Below are 13,238 nucleotides of genomic sequence, written 5' to 3'. Positions count from 1 at the left end.
TCTTCCACATATGCTTTGTGATATTTACATTACATACATCTAAAAGAAGCACATCTCAGTGATTTGTTAAAGTGACTGACACAAAGTCTCTCTCATTTAGAGCATGTGCTCAGTCTCCTGTTTCTGTCTGCAGTTTTGCTGTTATTCTGAGCTATTCTTTACGATTGTGAACTGAGATGAGTAATCTGCCTCTATAGATCAACTCAATATGACAGTACTGCAATAAGTTTGGGCTGACTGCTCCTTTAAGACATTGGCATGGGGGTAGGGCAGAGGTGGTATGTCTTAGTCAGCATGAGGGTATGGTGCTATATTGGGTGGGATCACATACTCGAGGAGGTGCTAATTTTAGTCCCCTGTGGGGAGATGGTCATAGCAGATATGTATGTTTAAAGATTTACAGTTGGTACAATTAGAGTTGCAATTGGATTGGCAAGTAGAACTGCCAAATTTCCTCAGACGGTAGATGTTTTCAAACATAAGTTTCAAGCATTAGACAGTCTGTATAACTTCCTTGGGAGAGGAGAGGATGGTGAGAAGTACACACATTGTGTATGGTTATATGTTATATTTGTAATACTTACTCTGCCAACATAATGGAGTTTATGGCTATTTAATTCTATTACACCATAACAGCAGCTCTGCTCTCGCCAGCACACACTTTTATCTTGGATCTCAGTAAACAGAATATAACCTAGCATATCAATTTGACCAGTTTCCTTTAGTACTACATTTTAATTTCGCAGTTTTCCGTAAACTAATTCAAATTATATTGCTCCAAATTGCTGTATTCAAGTGATACAGAATAGTCCTATCAAAGCTATAGCCTATTCAGCAGCATTCAGAAAATCTTGAAGCTGAATCAAAGGCATTTAACAGGTTGAGGTGCCAGGCGTAAGTGCGTTGTTGAAAGGTTTCCCCCAAGAGGAAACTTTGCACGTCTGCTTGAATGTCTCTGGATATAACATGCTAGTCTGATCATTCTGGAAGGCTAACTGCAGAAAGCAGTGAGGAAAAGAATGAAACTAGAATACACTTTTAGAAATCAAGGGTATTTATTGGTATATGGTTCCACAAAGAACCTTTAACATTGATGGAAACTGGTTCTCTATAGTGGGAAAAGTTTCTTGAGATTAATAAAATGTTCTACACAATAAGAAAATTGTTCTTTTAAGAACTGTTCACAGAAAAATGGTTCTATAGCAGTGCTGCAAAACCCCCCTTTGGATTTTTTTTTTAATTAAAAGAGTGTAGGTGATCATAATCAATCTCAAGGTAGTACGCATTATAAATAATTAGTCATAGAGAAACAATTCAAAGTGCATGTTTTTTCCTAACGCTTAATGTTAGACCATGAAAGCAGGAGCATGAAAGTCAAGTGTCCATGTTAATTCCATGCATACTATAATGAATTACTATAATAAGAATGCACATATTGTTCATTACATTTGTAATAGACAATGATAAAAAACGCCGTTGTGTGATTCAAGATTAAGGTTAGTTGTGTGTGTAGAAAAGCTTGTCTTACAACAGCTAAGAAGAGACTGTGGCAGGTGCTTCCTTCAGGAGGGGAAGGGTAAAAATAACCTCCTGGAGGAAAGTTCATGGTGTGTGAATGTGAGAGTATAAGAAATTAATATTGAGGGCAAACACCTCAGCTTTGTAGAAAGACTGTATCTTATGATCTTCTTATCCAAAAAACCCTGTTATAAACTGTAGAACAAATATAAAGCAAACCAGTATCTGATCTAACTTGCAAGTATAAGAAATCTGAACCTAAGTAACCTAACTCCTAAGTGAAAATGTATTAAATGATGTAGCAAAGCTCAAATAGAGGCGTTACATGGGGCTTGTATCTTCACGGCATGGCTGGCAGCTGTAGCTGTGCCACACGACACGTCGTTGTGATTCCAAGAGATTTGGGGGGTTTTACCGCGGCCGATTAAAGCCAGCACGGTGCTTGGCGATGAATGCAAGCGTGCTGAAAGATTGCTGTTCAACAGCCACCGTATCTAAAGCTCTTCAGATTATGAACAATGCCTGAGGGACTCGTTGACATGCCTCTCTGTTACGAGACTGACCCAGAGATAGTAACGCCTTCCCATAAGATAATCACTTTCATGAGCCCCTCGTGTGCTGTATAAAATCAATTGATTTTTTTTTTCTCTCTGTAAAGACTTTTAGTTTTCTTTGTAAAGATTTTATGGATGGAAAAAAAATCATCTTTTTATTTAGTCAGCCCAAACATTATATGTTGGGGTTCGCCTTGTCAGCGTTTTGCATCAGTTGGACAACGTGCAAATTGCGTTTCGGACAGTTTTGCCCCTCTTCCCTCATTTTCTCTCCAGGTTCAGGGTGTTAGAAATAGGACACGGCCCCCTTGTAAGACGTCTTGGCCCTCAGATCCCATATATAGGCATTTCAATGGTCAAATGTCTGAGGGCAGCGAATCGCCGTCCAGATCCTTAAAAAAAGACGCGACGCAGGAGGACCCGCTAAGGGCCGTTCCCAAAAAAGTATTGGGTGTCTTGCGGAACTTCTCAGGCTCCTGTGAAGGCACATATTTGACAGGCTACAGCGAGACCAGCTCGCACTCCAGCTCAGCGTTCAGTTCAGCACAGACGCTCATCGCCTCTCTCAGTCCAGTGTTTGGTGCGACCACCCATACACAAACGCAGCCATGGATGCCATTAAGAAGAAGATGCAGATGCTCAAGCTCGACAAGGAGAATGCCTTGGACAGAGCAGAGCAGGCTGAGACCGATAAGAAGGGAGCAGAGGACAGAAGCAAGCAGGTTGGAAATGAATCGGGCACTCTTGCATCTGGGTGGCTCTTTTGCACCTTTATAAATCAGACTTTGCTTTTGGTTTACAACTAATTATGCTGTAGCCTATGGCATAATCCCATTTTAATAAGCTTTTCTGTTGCTATTCTATCTTATATTTTATTTTTAATTCTACTTTATATATTTTTTTCATATCAGATGTCTCACTGCTACAGTAGACTATCTGTTTTATAGGCCTGCATGGTTTACTTATGTTAATTGCACATATAATGCATAGTTATAAACAGTGTTGGGGAAAGTTACTTTTAAAAGTGATGCATTACAATATTGCGTTACTTCATTAAAAAAGTAACTAATTATGGTACGTAGTTACTTTTTATTGAAAGTAATGCGTTACGTTACTTTTAGCAGCAAATTGGTTAATAAAATGGGATTAAATACATAAAGGATATTTGTATTATTTAACACATTTAATTGTTGCAGCTTTGAGTCATATTCTGAGTTGCTTTTAACTGTTTTTATTAATTTTGAGGAAAACTAAATATGTTTTTTTTTTTTTGTGAGTAAGTGAGTGAGATGAATTAATGCATGTTCACATTTTTTCTAACACTAAAGAAACATCTTACTCCCGATTTCTCTCAACAAGATGCGTTACTTAACTAGTTACTTGAAAAAAGTAATCTGATTACGTAACTCGCATTACTTGTAATGCGTTCCCCCCAACACTGGTTATAAACGCAGCTGGCAGCTGTTATTGTCTCTCTCCATGTGTATTAGGTTCTAACATACTGTTCCTCCTGTAGCTCGAGGATGACCTGGTCGCCCTGCAGAAGAAGCTGAAGGCAACTGAGGATGAGTTGGACAAATACTCTGAAGCCCTGAAGGATGCTCAGGAGAAACTGGAGCTGGCTGAGAAGAAAGCTACCGATGTAAGCATTCAGGGAAACTTAGGGTCTCCCGTCTGATGTCACGCAACCTGCGCCCATCCCTGCTAGACAGACAGTCTGTTCAACTTATATATACACCTGATTTCATTTTTACCATCATGTAGTAGGCCTACTGCTGACATTGTTTTTACCGACTAAACTTTATCGGGAACTGCAAAAAAAGTATTTTAAAATGACACCGGCCATTCTTAAATGTATTTGCACCACCTGGTAAACGAATAGCCTATACCAAGACACAGATGGGAAAACAGTCTGCCATATGTACAGTTGCAGGAGAGTGTATGCAAACGGCGAGTTAAATTTAGCAGTGCGCTTTATAAGGAAAGCATCTGGGGGTTCGTTTGCCCACCAAAAGTGTCTTAATAAGGGGTCCGTGTAGAATTTCACCCTTGCTGGATACCTAAGACCAGCGATCACCCATCAAGCTAGTTTGATAAACGATACAAACAATTATATTATCTAATAAAACATATATTAGTGAATAGCTAGGACTATAAATAAATAACAAACCACCTATTTGTTATAGGCTATAGCCTGATACAATGTGATAAAATATGAACAGCCTATTATGTAGATTTTTGACACGATTTTATTTTAATAATTAGCCCATAGACTGAGAATTATTCCCTGACTTTCAGGGAGGAAACTTCTGAAGGAATTCCTGTCAGTAATTTTGTGGCCGCAATTCCAATAGAATCGCCTTGGCACCCCTATAGCTTTTTGGCGCCCCTAGCGAAGTTAGCTAACCTTCAACTATCAAAGACTTCTAAACAAATCACTATAGATTTTCCTGAATAAACAGTTATTTAGCGCACCTTTGTAACCAACTTTCTAATATTTCAAAACGAATTTGAAGCTGTAAGCTTTTAGCTATGTTAAAATACTTGTAGGACCCCTCTTTTTTGCAGTTTCTGGAAAATTCAAGCTTCTATTGAGAGAGGGTGTCATTCGATATAAAGCCCAAAATACTCGGTTCACTCTGAAACAATTATCCAACTCGATGGATTTCCAGTGGATTGTGCTCGACCTGTATTGCAGCAACATTTCGCAAGATGGCGCTGTACGCCTAGACAATGGCACAGTTAACAGGTTGCACAGAATTCAGTGCCCAAACGAGTGCAAAATCTGTAAAAGCAACAAAGTGAAACGAATAGGCGGAGAGATGAAAATGCATTTAACAACAGTGCAGTTTTGATCATCTAATTCATTCAATTGAATTATTTTTTTTAAATACTGTTCAATATTTAAGGCAGTATTCATCCTAGTGATAACACAGGAAACTCATTGACATTTCTTTAGGTAATTAATTTAGGCAATAAGCAGGTCATGTGGTTTAAAAATGATAATACAGCCTAGCCCTATCCATTGACTTCCGTTGTTTGGTAAAGCGTTACCAGTCACTGGCTGGGAATCAGGGTGGGCTATTTTCTTTACTGGAGCGCCGTTAAAACCCCGTGATACCCCATCCAAACAAACCACAGGATTCGTGATGGCTGCTGGTACGGCGTATCTCGACGCTGTGAAAAAGAAAATCAGGTCTCTGCAAGAACAAGCAGACGATGCTGAGAGCAGAATACAGAGACTACAGGAGGAGCTCGAGTCCGAGCGCGCAGCCAGGCAATCTGTGAGCTTACGATAATGATTTAAGTGCATTAGCAGGCCAACTGCAGCGCGCTTTCGCATCAGATTACATCAAAAGGCGGAAAATGGCAAGAAAATCATTCTAAAATGATGTTTAAACAACGTTTTCGTCGTTAGAAAGTTCGCAATAATTGATTGTGTACTGGCGCTTAATGTATGGAGAGGGCGGTGATGCTTTTTGACAGGTCCTCCCATCTTTAAACAACGCGTTACTTTAATGGTTTAAAGTTTCCCAGAAAATTAGTAGACGCTAGCATTTGAATGTTGTGAGGTATTTGTCAAGATATGGTGTATCACTTTTAAAACCATAGTATGTAAAACGACAGTGTAATAAGTTCTAGACTTTTTTTTTCTCACGAAAGCGCTGTTTAAATCTGTTATTAATGTAGACTAGACTAGATTAGTGCGCGGTGAGCTCATTACTCGTTGTCTGTGCGCAGGCTGAGGGCGACGTCGCTTCCCTGAACAGACGCATCCAGCTGGTTGAGGAGGAGTTGGATCGCGCTCAGGAGCGTCTGGCCACTGCTCTGCAGAAGCTGGAGGAGGCTGAGAAGGCTGCTGATGAGAGTGAGAGGTGTGTATGAAAACTTATTGGCCACTTATTATGACTAGGGCACAAAACAAGCCCTGAGACTCTTAGAAAGAACTTTCCTCTTTTGCAAAAAAATGGCAAGAGGTCAAGGACGTCAAATGTGACCCTTGACCACAAACCCAGTCATAAGGGTCAATTTTTTTTAAATTGAGACTTCAAAATAAATAAGCTTTCCATTGATGTATGGACAATATTATTATTGTAGGACAATATTTGGCTGAGATATATAACTATTTGAAAATCTGGAATCTGAGGGTGCAAAAAATCTAAATATTGAGAAAATCGCCTTTAATTAAAGCTGTCCAAATGAAGTCCTTAGCAATGCATATTACTAATCAAAAATTAAGTTTTGATATATTTAAGGTAGGAAATGTACAAAATATCTTCATGGAACATGATCTTTATTTAATATCCTAATGATTTTTGGCATAAAAGAAAAATCGATCATTTTGACCCATACCTTGTATTGTTAGCTATTGCTACAAATATACCCGTGCTACTTATGACTGGTTTTGTGGTCCAGGGTCACAAATATGTTTTTATTTTCCCAATTTTATTTTCCATTTTTAATTGAGACATTTTTAAATAAAAGTTAAAACCATGATATGGAATTTTTAGCATTATATAAATATAAAAATTAAATCATTTTAATTTTTGGGGTTACAAAAATGTGTAAAATATGATAGTTTTTATTGCAGTGAATTGAATATCAATTCATTAGATTTTGTCACATCGGTCAGATGGCAATGTATGATTTTAATTAACCTCTGACGTAGGATAAACCAAAATTGCATTTTAACGGGAGGATATAGACACTACTTTGATGCTTAATCTAATTCAAATTGATAGTTTATTTTAAACATATGCAATAGGCCTCATGATTTTTAGAGAGTTATAATAACACCTAAACCCTTTCCCTCTCTCCGTCTCTCTCAGAGGCATGAAGGTCATTGAGAACAGGGCCCTGAAGGATGAGGAGAAGATGGAGCTGCAGGAGATCCAGTTGAAGGAGGCCAAGCACATTGCTGAGGAGGCCGACCGCAAGTATGAGGAGGTCAGTTTTTTCTCTCTTTCTTACTCTTATCATTTATTATAAATAAATGTAATAAAATTATGAATAAATAATTTCCAATAAACAATGTCTTCATCTTGGACAACATAACACATGTGCACTTCTTTGTGATGCTACACAGGTGGCCCGTAAGCTGGTGATTGTTGAGGGTGAGCTGGAGCGTACTGAGGAGCGTGCTGAGCTCAATGAGAGGTAAAAACAAACAAATTTAACACTTTTTAAAAACATATTTGCGTATCTTAAGTCTCGGTGTGTCATTTTTTGTCTCCAATTTTCTGTCACTCCCACCTATAGCAAGTGCTCTGAGCTGGAGGAGGAGTTGAAAACTGTGACCAACAACATGAAGTCCCTGGAAGCCCAGGCTGAGAAGGTAAGCATGTAAATGTTATGTGTATGTGTGAATTAGTGAATGTTCATCTGTGTATATTTGTTTTGTGTGTTTGCATGTTAATCCTCTCATCTCTCTTTCCTGTCTACAGTACTCCGCTAAAGAGGACAAATATGAGGATGAGATCAAGGTCTTGACTGACAAGCTGAAGGAGGTGAGTTCATTCAGCCACCATCTTGCGTGTGTGTGTGTGTGTGTGAGTGAGTGTGAGTATGTGCTTACATATAAGAGGGCCTGACATCTCTCTGTGTTCCAGGCTGAGACTCGTGCTGAGTTCGCTGAGAGATCAGTCACCAAGCTTGAGAAGACCATTGATGATCTGGAGGGTATGTCAACTTGTACCTCACTGTTGCTATTAGACATAGGTTAAATCCTTAGTTACATATTTACATCCTTGCAATATCAGGTTTAGGTTTGTTTTGCGTTCATCTGTTACAATTAACAGTTCACATAGTGATTTAAAGGATATGCCTTTAAATTAGCAGCAGTACATATCACCACTGCTAGAATATACTATTTAGGTATTTGAGAGATTTAATTTTTTCTTATGATTAAGGAAGGTAATTTCACTTCATTTCATTTCTGTTTGCCTAGTCTTTGCTTTTATCTGTCTCTCTCTGGCCACTTGTCATTGTTCGATCCACCTTTGCACTGCTTCCTTTCCCTTATTTATTTGTTTCTCCATTCTTTTCCATTCCTCCCCACTCAACACCCCTCTACCATTCTGGCCTTTAATTGGCTACTTTAGATGAATTGTATGCTCAGAAACTCAAGTACAAAGCCATCAGCGAGGAGCTGGACCACGCTCTCAACGACATGACCTCCATGTAACTATCACCACATGTTACTCGTGTTCGTGTATGAGAGTGTGCACATGTGTTTGGTTTAATAGCATTTCCAGTTTCTCTGTCTGCTAGTATAATCTAATTTTAAGGTTTGATGACAGATTTTAGACTGAACCCAGTATTAAGTTTAAAGCCTGCTTGACAAACCTTTCTATTGATTTACTAGGTATGAAGTTATGTATAAAAAATTAGATTACACACACACTGTCTTTCATCTGGAACGCATGATGACTCTCTTTTTTTTATCTCTGGCATGCCCTTTGTTGTTTGATATCACCATCTCTCATTTGTTTTAACTCGTTTTTTTTTTCTTTTCTCATTTATTTCAACTAATTTTTAAATGTAAACATTATGTTTACATTTTCTTGCAACTTGCTAAATTATTTATATGTGAATAAACAAATAAATTAATCTCAAAATGCCTGATGAAATCATTTTCTCACATGCATGAACATACTTGTTGCGTGATTGACCAAATATATGTATATTTATCCTACACTGACAGTCTTTTTATATCTCTCACATGTCCTTTATTGTTTAACATCACCATCTCTCATTTGTTTCAACTCGTTTTTGTTTCTCCCCTTGTACAGTTAAATTTTTTGCATCTCATCTCTGGCTCTGGGCACCATCTGAGCAGCAACTCCTTCATTTCCTCCGTGTTTCTCTATTTTTCTTTTCGAGAAGCTTGAATAAAGTCCAAAAAAGCTCCTTTTCATCACCTTATGTTGCTTCTCTCTTTGGCAGCTCATGTACAGCTGTAATTCTCCTATTCATTCCATCACATTTTACAGCACAGCTTCTGTGGCATTGTAAATATTGGATTAAAAGAAAGATCTTAGCATTTACTTTAGCAAACCATTTTGGGTAAATGCTTTTGGAACTAACATCTCTCCTTTAATTTTCACTCTTCTCTTCTCTTCTCTTCTCTTCTCTTCTCTTCTCTTCCCTTCCCTTCCCTTCCCTTCCCTTCCCTTCCCTTATCTTCTCACCAGACTCCCTCTATCAACAGCTCCGGAAAAACCGGGTCCTTTCACGAGCTCAGTTTAGCACTCAATGAATTCTAACCTCACAACAGAATGAGAGAAAACCAGGGCATACACTGAATATGAATATGAACACAGTCTATTGTTTGTGTTGCACACAGAGTAACCAATAATCTATGATGACAGATAATCCATAATTTAATTATTCTTATATTGTTGGTACTGTGGGTCTTACGCTTTTTTTTAATGTCAAGTCTAAAGATATATTATAAAATGTGAGGATTTACTGTGTATGGGTTGAATCTGCAAGAGTGACAAAACCTAAAGCTTAAATGTTAAATGTGAAAAAACATGGCAACCCGTTTCCTTTAAATGGTAAACAGCCTCAACCTTTTCAATGCATTTTACGTAAAGGGAAAAGTTTACATAGAAAGAGGAAAGTGCCTTCTGCATTATATAACACACCTTGGATCATTACCAAAGGTGATTTGTGTTGTAGGAGTAGACTGTATTTACTAGTGTCAGTAGTTCTTCTAAAATCAGAAAAATATTTCTAGATTAATTATCTGAATTATACAATTATAAAACTATCAGTACATGTTTATCACATTTAAAAATGTGCCATTTCTGATATACATGCAATGTACAACCCTCAGGTACACAAATATAAATGTTTACTTTTTTGCAACTTGCTAAATTATTAATATAACTGGGGGAAAAAATCATTTAATTTCAAAATGCCAAGTGCAATGCAAACATGTTCTCACTTGCATGAACATACTTGTTGCGTCTTTATTTATTTATTTGACACTGACATATAATTTTTTTTAGTTAAAAATACAATCACAGCAAACATGTTGTAGTTAGGGGTCTGTACAAGTGCTCGTTGTGAGACTTTTAAGCAACTTCCGGTTCCGCCTCTGTGTGGTGGGTCAAATGTGAGAAGAGAATCCGTGTGAAAATGGAAGGGGATGCAGCTTCTCCAAACATATTGGGGGAAAGTAAAGCTGGATATATCCTGAGTAATGTTGCCGAGGTCGTGGAGAGGATTTTGACATTTGTGCCGACTAAAAATCTCCTCCGGATAGCAAGGTAATGATTTTAGCTGAGTGTTGATGTTTTAGCCTGTTAGCTTTGAGCTAATCAGAAGACCCCATTCAGACCATCACAGTTCAAGCGGTATTATATAAACTCATGTTATGAATGAACAGCATTTAAATGTACACGTTTATGTTGTTGAGTGATTAGGTTGGTACGATCTTCCTGGTTTCGCTTTTTCTTTCTCAAGACTAGATCAACTAGAATACACCAGTTATTGCTGCCAGTACTTTAAATATTTTCAAAGTTTCGCACTTTTTTAAAGTGTGGTGATGTATTAATTAACGATAATTGATGATATTCATCTGGATGTCAGTTGTCACTCATCAGATTCGTAAACAGAATGCAAATGAATTAGTCTGGATGGTTTAACTTTTAGGTGACGATTTATTTGGGGTTTCTCTTAACAGCTCTGTCAGCTGATCTGTTTATCTTAATAACGTAAAATGCAAACAGCAGGTGCTCCAGAGCAAAACTGCAGTTGAAAAAAAGGTTTCTACAATGAAAAACTTAAATGATGTTTTTACTTGTTAAATTTTAGAATCGATCGGCGCTTCAATTCATTGAGTGCGTAGTATTGTACCTTTTAACAATTTAACAATTACTGTCATTATGAAGCTATCCTTCATATACAGTAGACTGATGATTGACGTTATACAAACTACAGTGTGTATTAGAGTTTCTATTTAGTATTTTTTGTAAGAATATTTCTGCCTGTTTTGTTAATCTAGTAGTTGGCAGATAATTTTGAACAATAGCCATAAAAATACATGTATAATAACAATGGAGAATTAATAATATAATGAATAAATTATCAAAAGCAAGTAATCTTATGTTTTTATTAAACAATGCTATTAAAATACATAGTGTAATAGTATATGTGCATATACATTGCAACATGCCATCCAAAATTCTCTTACTGGTTTTAGCAAAATATTTAAATGTTTTTTTAGACAACAAATCATTGATTTATTACAACAAAACACTACAAATATCTTAATTTAAGCATTTCCATATGAACAACCAGTTGCAGACAAAAAAATGTTTATAGCAATGACTGTTTGTATGTTGCTATTGGTGTTTCTTTTTCTGTAGTGTGTGTAGGCTATGGAGGAATTGTGCACGCAGAGTCTTGAGGACACAGCAGAGACTGACCTGGCTCTCTGCCTCTGGCTCATCCATATACGAGGAGCATGTTTTGCTTAAAACTATGGCAGAAGACTTGGAGGTCTGATGGTCTTTGCTGCTTTTTTTTGTAACAAAAGCAAAGTTAAAGTTATTATAAACTCTAGAAATGACAAGCATAATTTTTTACAGATTTTTGAAATGTTTTTCTTTCCTCTGACTCCCTGCAGAAGGTCTATCTACTGCCCCAGACAGCTCTCCTAATGGTGAATGGAGAAAACTTCAATTGGCCTTTTAGTTACAGACAGAAAAAGGGTAAGTTACGTGATTATTTGTATTAAAAACCTGTTAGTCATGATGAGGAGATTCACCCGTTCATTTCCATCCTTCCTTGTTACAGCCAGGAAGTGTGAGAATGAAGTGGCGTCTGATCCTGTCGAGAAGCTGAGACGCTTACTGCCTAGCACTTGTGATGTAGTAGGAATTGTTGCATCAGGAATTGTTGGTAAGACTAATTGTCCCTCTTTCCCTGTGTTCTGCCATTACTGTGTTTGATGGTAAGGTCAGTGCAGCAGTGTAACTGTAATTTCTTATGCTGTGTGCTATAGTGACCCCCAGTGGTTCACCCAGCAGCCCCCCAGAAGAGCACGAAGAGGGTGAAGCTGGCTTCAGTCTGCTTTTCCCTGCCATGGATGGGGTCACCATCCGGCCTTTTCACTTCTGCAAAAAGAGCCTCAGTGAATCGGCAATGGAGGAAGCAGGTGAGTTGTTTAAATTGTAGCAACTGGTGCAAGTTCTTTTTATTTTTTTTAAGTAGGTCCATCTTTTCACTAAAACAGTGAAAGTTTGGGGTTGGTTTGAATGGCATGGTTTTGGGTTAAGGTTTTTTTAGTTTTTTTGTTTAGTTTTAGTTTTTTTAAAAGAAGCATTGAAGTCTCTATGCTCACCAAGGCTGTGTTTATATGATCAAAAATACAGTAAAAATAATATTTTTAAATATTGTAATTTAAAATAACTTTTCTAAATGAATATATTTTAAAATGTAGTTTATTCAGGGCGTAAAGTTTTCAGTCGCTATGACGGATTTCCGTCAATTGGAAAAAATGAGGGGAAAAGAAACATGTAGCACGTTGTTGTTGTTGTTCTGCCAAACTGTTCCCATTAAAACAGTAGGTAGTACAATTCGACAACGAAAAATGCTACCTGTCAAATTATGGTTTATTAAAGTCTACACCTACCCCAACCCTAAACCTACCCTTACAGTAATGCAGATACATTAAATATTGTTGTTCAGCATGAGAAAAAGGACGCAATATTGATTGAAGCCCTGGTAGGAAAATCTGACGGGTAGGATAAAATGTCAGGACACCGGCACACCAAAAATCACCCCCGCCACGGCTGCAGCTTCTCACTGACAACATAGTGACGCCGCTCGCATCATTCACAGTCGGGTAATTAACAGAGAACACAGAGCAGGACTTGAATTTCAGTGCGGGATTGCGTCTATAATAATTCTACTCATTCCCGCAGGTTCCGCGCTTATAACGCGATGACAGCTGATGGAATGTATCAATTGCACGTGCTTTTGAGTCTTGCTTATTTAAAGTGAAAGTGAACTCACTGGCGTGCTCTCTTATAGACCATTTTCATGCGCCCACAGATCGCGATAAAGGAGAGTGACAGCTTTTAAAGATTATTAAGGGAGTTTGCAAATGTGATATTGATTTAATACAACAGTTCAATAAACAAGAAGTTATTA

At 37.7% G+C, this 13,238-nt stretch overlaps 2 protein-coding genes across 2 annotated transcripts in view; both read left to right on the top strand.

The window, feature by feature from the left end:
• The first annotated feature begins 2,527 nt into the window (after positions 1-2,527).
• Positions 2,528-8,991, top strand: LOC107667709 (tropomyosin alpha-1 chain). The gene is made up of 10 exons (XM_016459433.1): positions 2,528-2,794; positions 3,589-3,714; positions 5,814-5,947; positions 6,902-7,019; positions 7,159-7,229; positions 7,332-7,407; positions 7,517-7,579; positions 7,682-7,751; positions 8,174-8,252; positions 8,864-8,991. The coding sequence occupies exons 1-10, from the start codon at positions 2,681-2,683 to the stop codon at positions 8,865-8,867; spliced, it is 855 nt and encodes a 284-aa protein (XP_016314919.1). The 5' UTR covers positions 2,528-2,680; the 3' UTR covers positions 8,868-8,991.
• Positions 8,992-10,143: 1,152 nt separating this feature from the next.
• The window catches only part of LOC107667708 (F-box only protein 22-like), a 7,467-nt gene continuing 4,372 nt past the window's right edge, over positions 10,144-13,238 (top strand). The window contains exons 1-5 of the mRNA XM_016459432.1: positions 10,144-10,348; positions 11,450-11,582; positions 11,710-11,794; positions 11,880-11,984; positions 12,088-12,240. Coding sequence (XP_016314918.1) covers positions 10,218-10,348; positions 11,450-11,582; positions 11,710-11,794; positions 11,880-11,984; positions 12,088-12,240 — 607 coding nt within the window. The 5' untranslated portion in view covers positions 10,144-10,217. The remainder of the gene's footprint in view (positions 10,349-11,449; positions 11,583-11,709; positions 11,795-11,879; positions 11,985-12,087; positions 12,241-13,238) is intronic.

Source organism: Sinocyclocheilus anshuiensis, unplaced genomic scaffold (genome assembly GCF_001515605.1).
Source record: "Sinocyclocheilus anshuiensis isolate Anshui unplaced genomic scaffold, SAMN03320099.WGS_v1.1 scaffold2169, whole genome shotgun sequence".
In the NCBI taxonomy this organism is placed as follows: domain Eukaryota; kingdom Metazoa; phylum Chordata; class Actinopteri; order Cypriniformes; family Cyprinidae; genus Sinocyclocheilus; species Sinocyclocheilus anshuiensis.
This window is presented reverse-complemented; position numbering and strand designations above follow the sequence as displayed.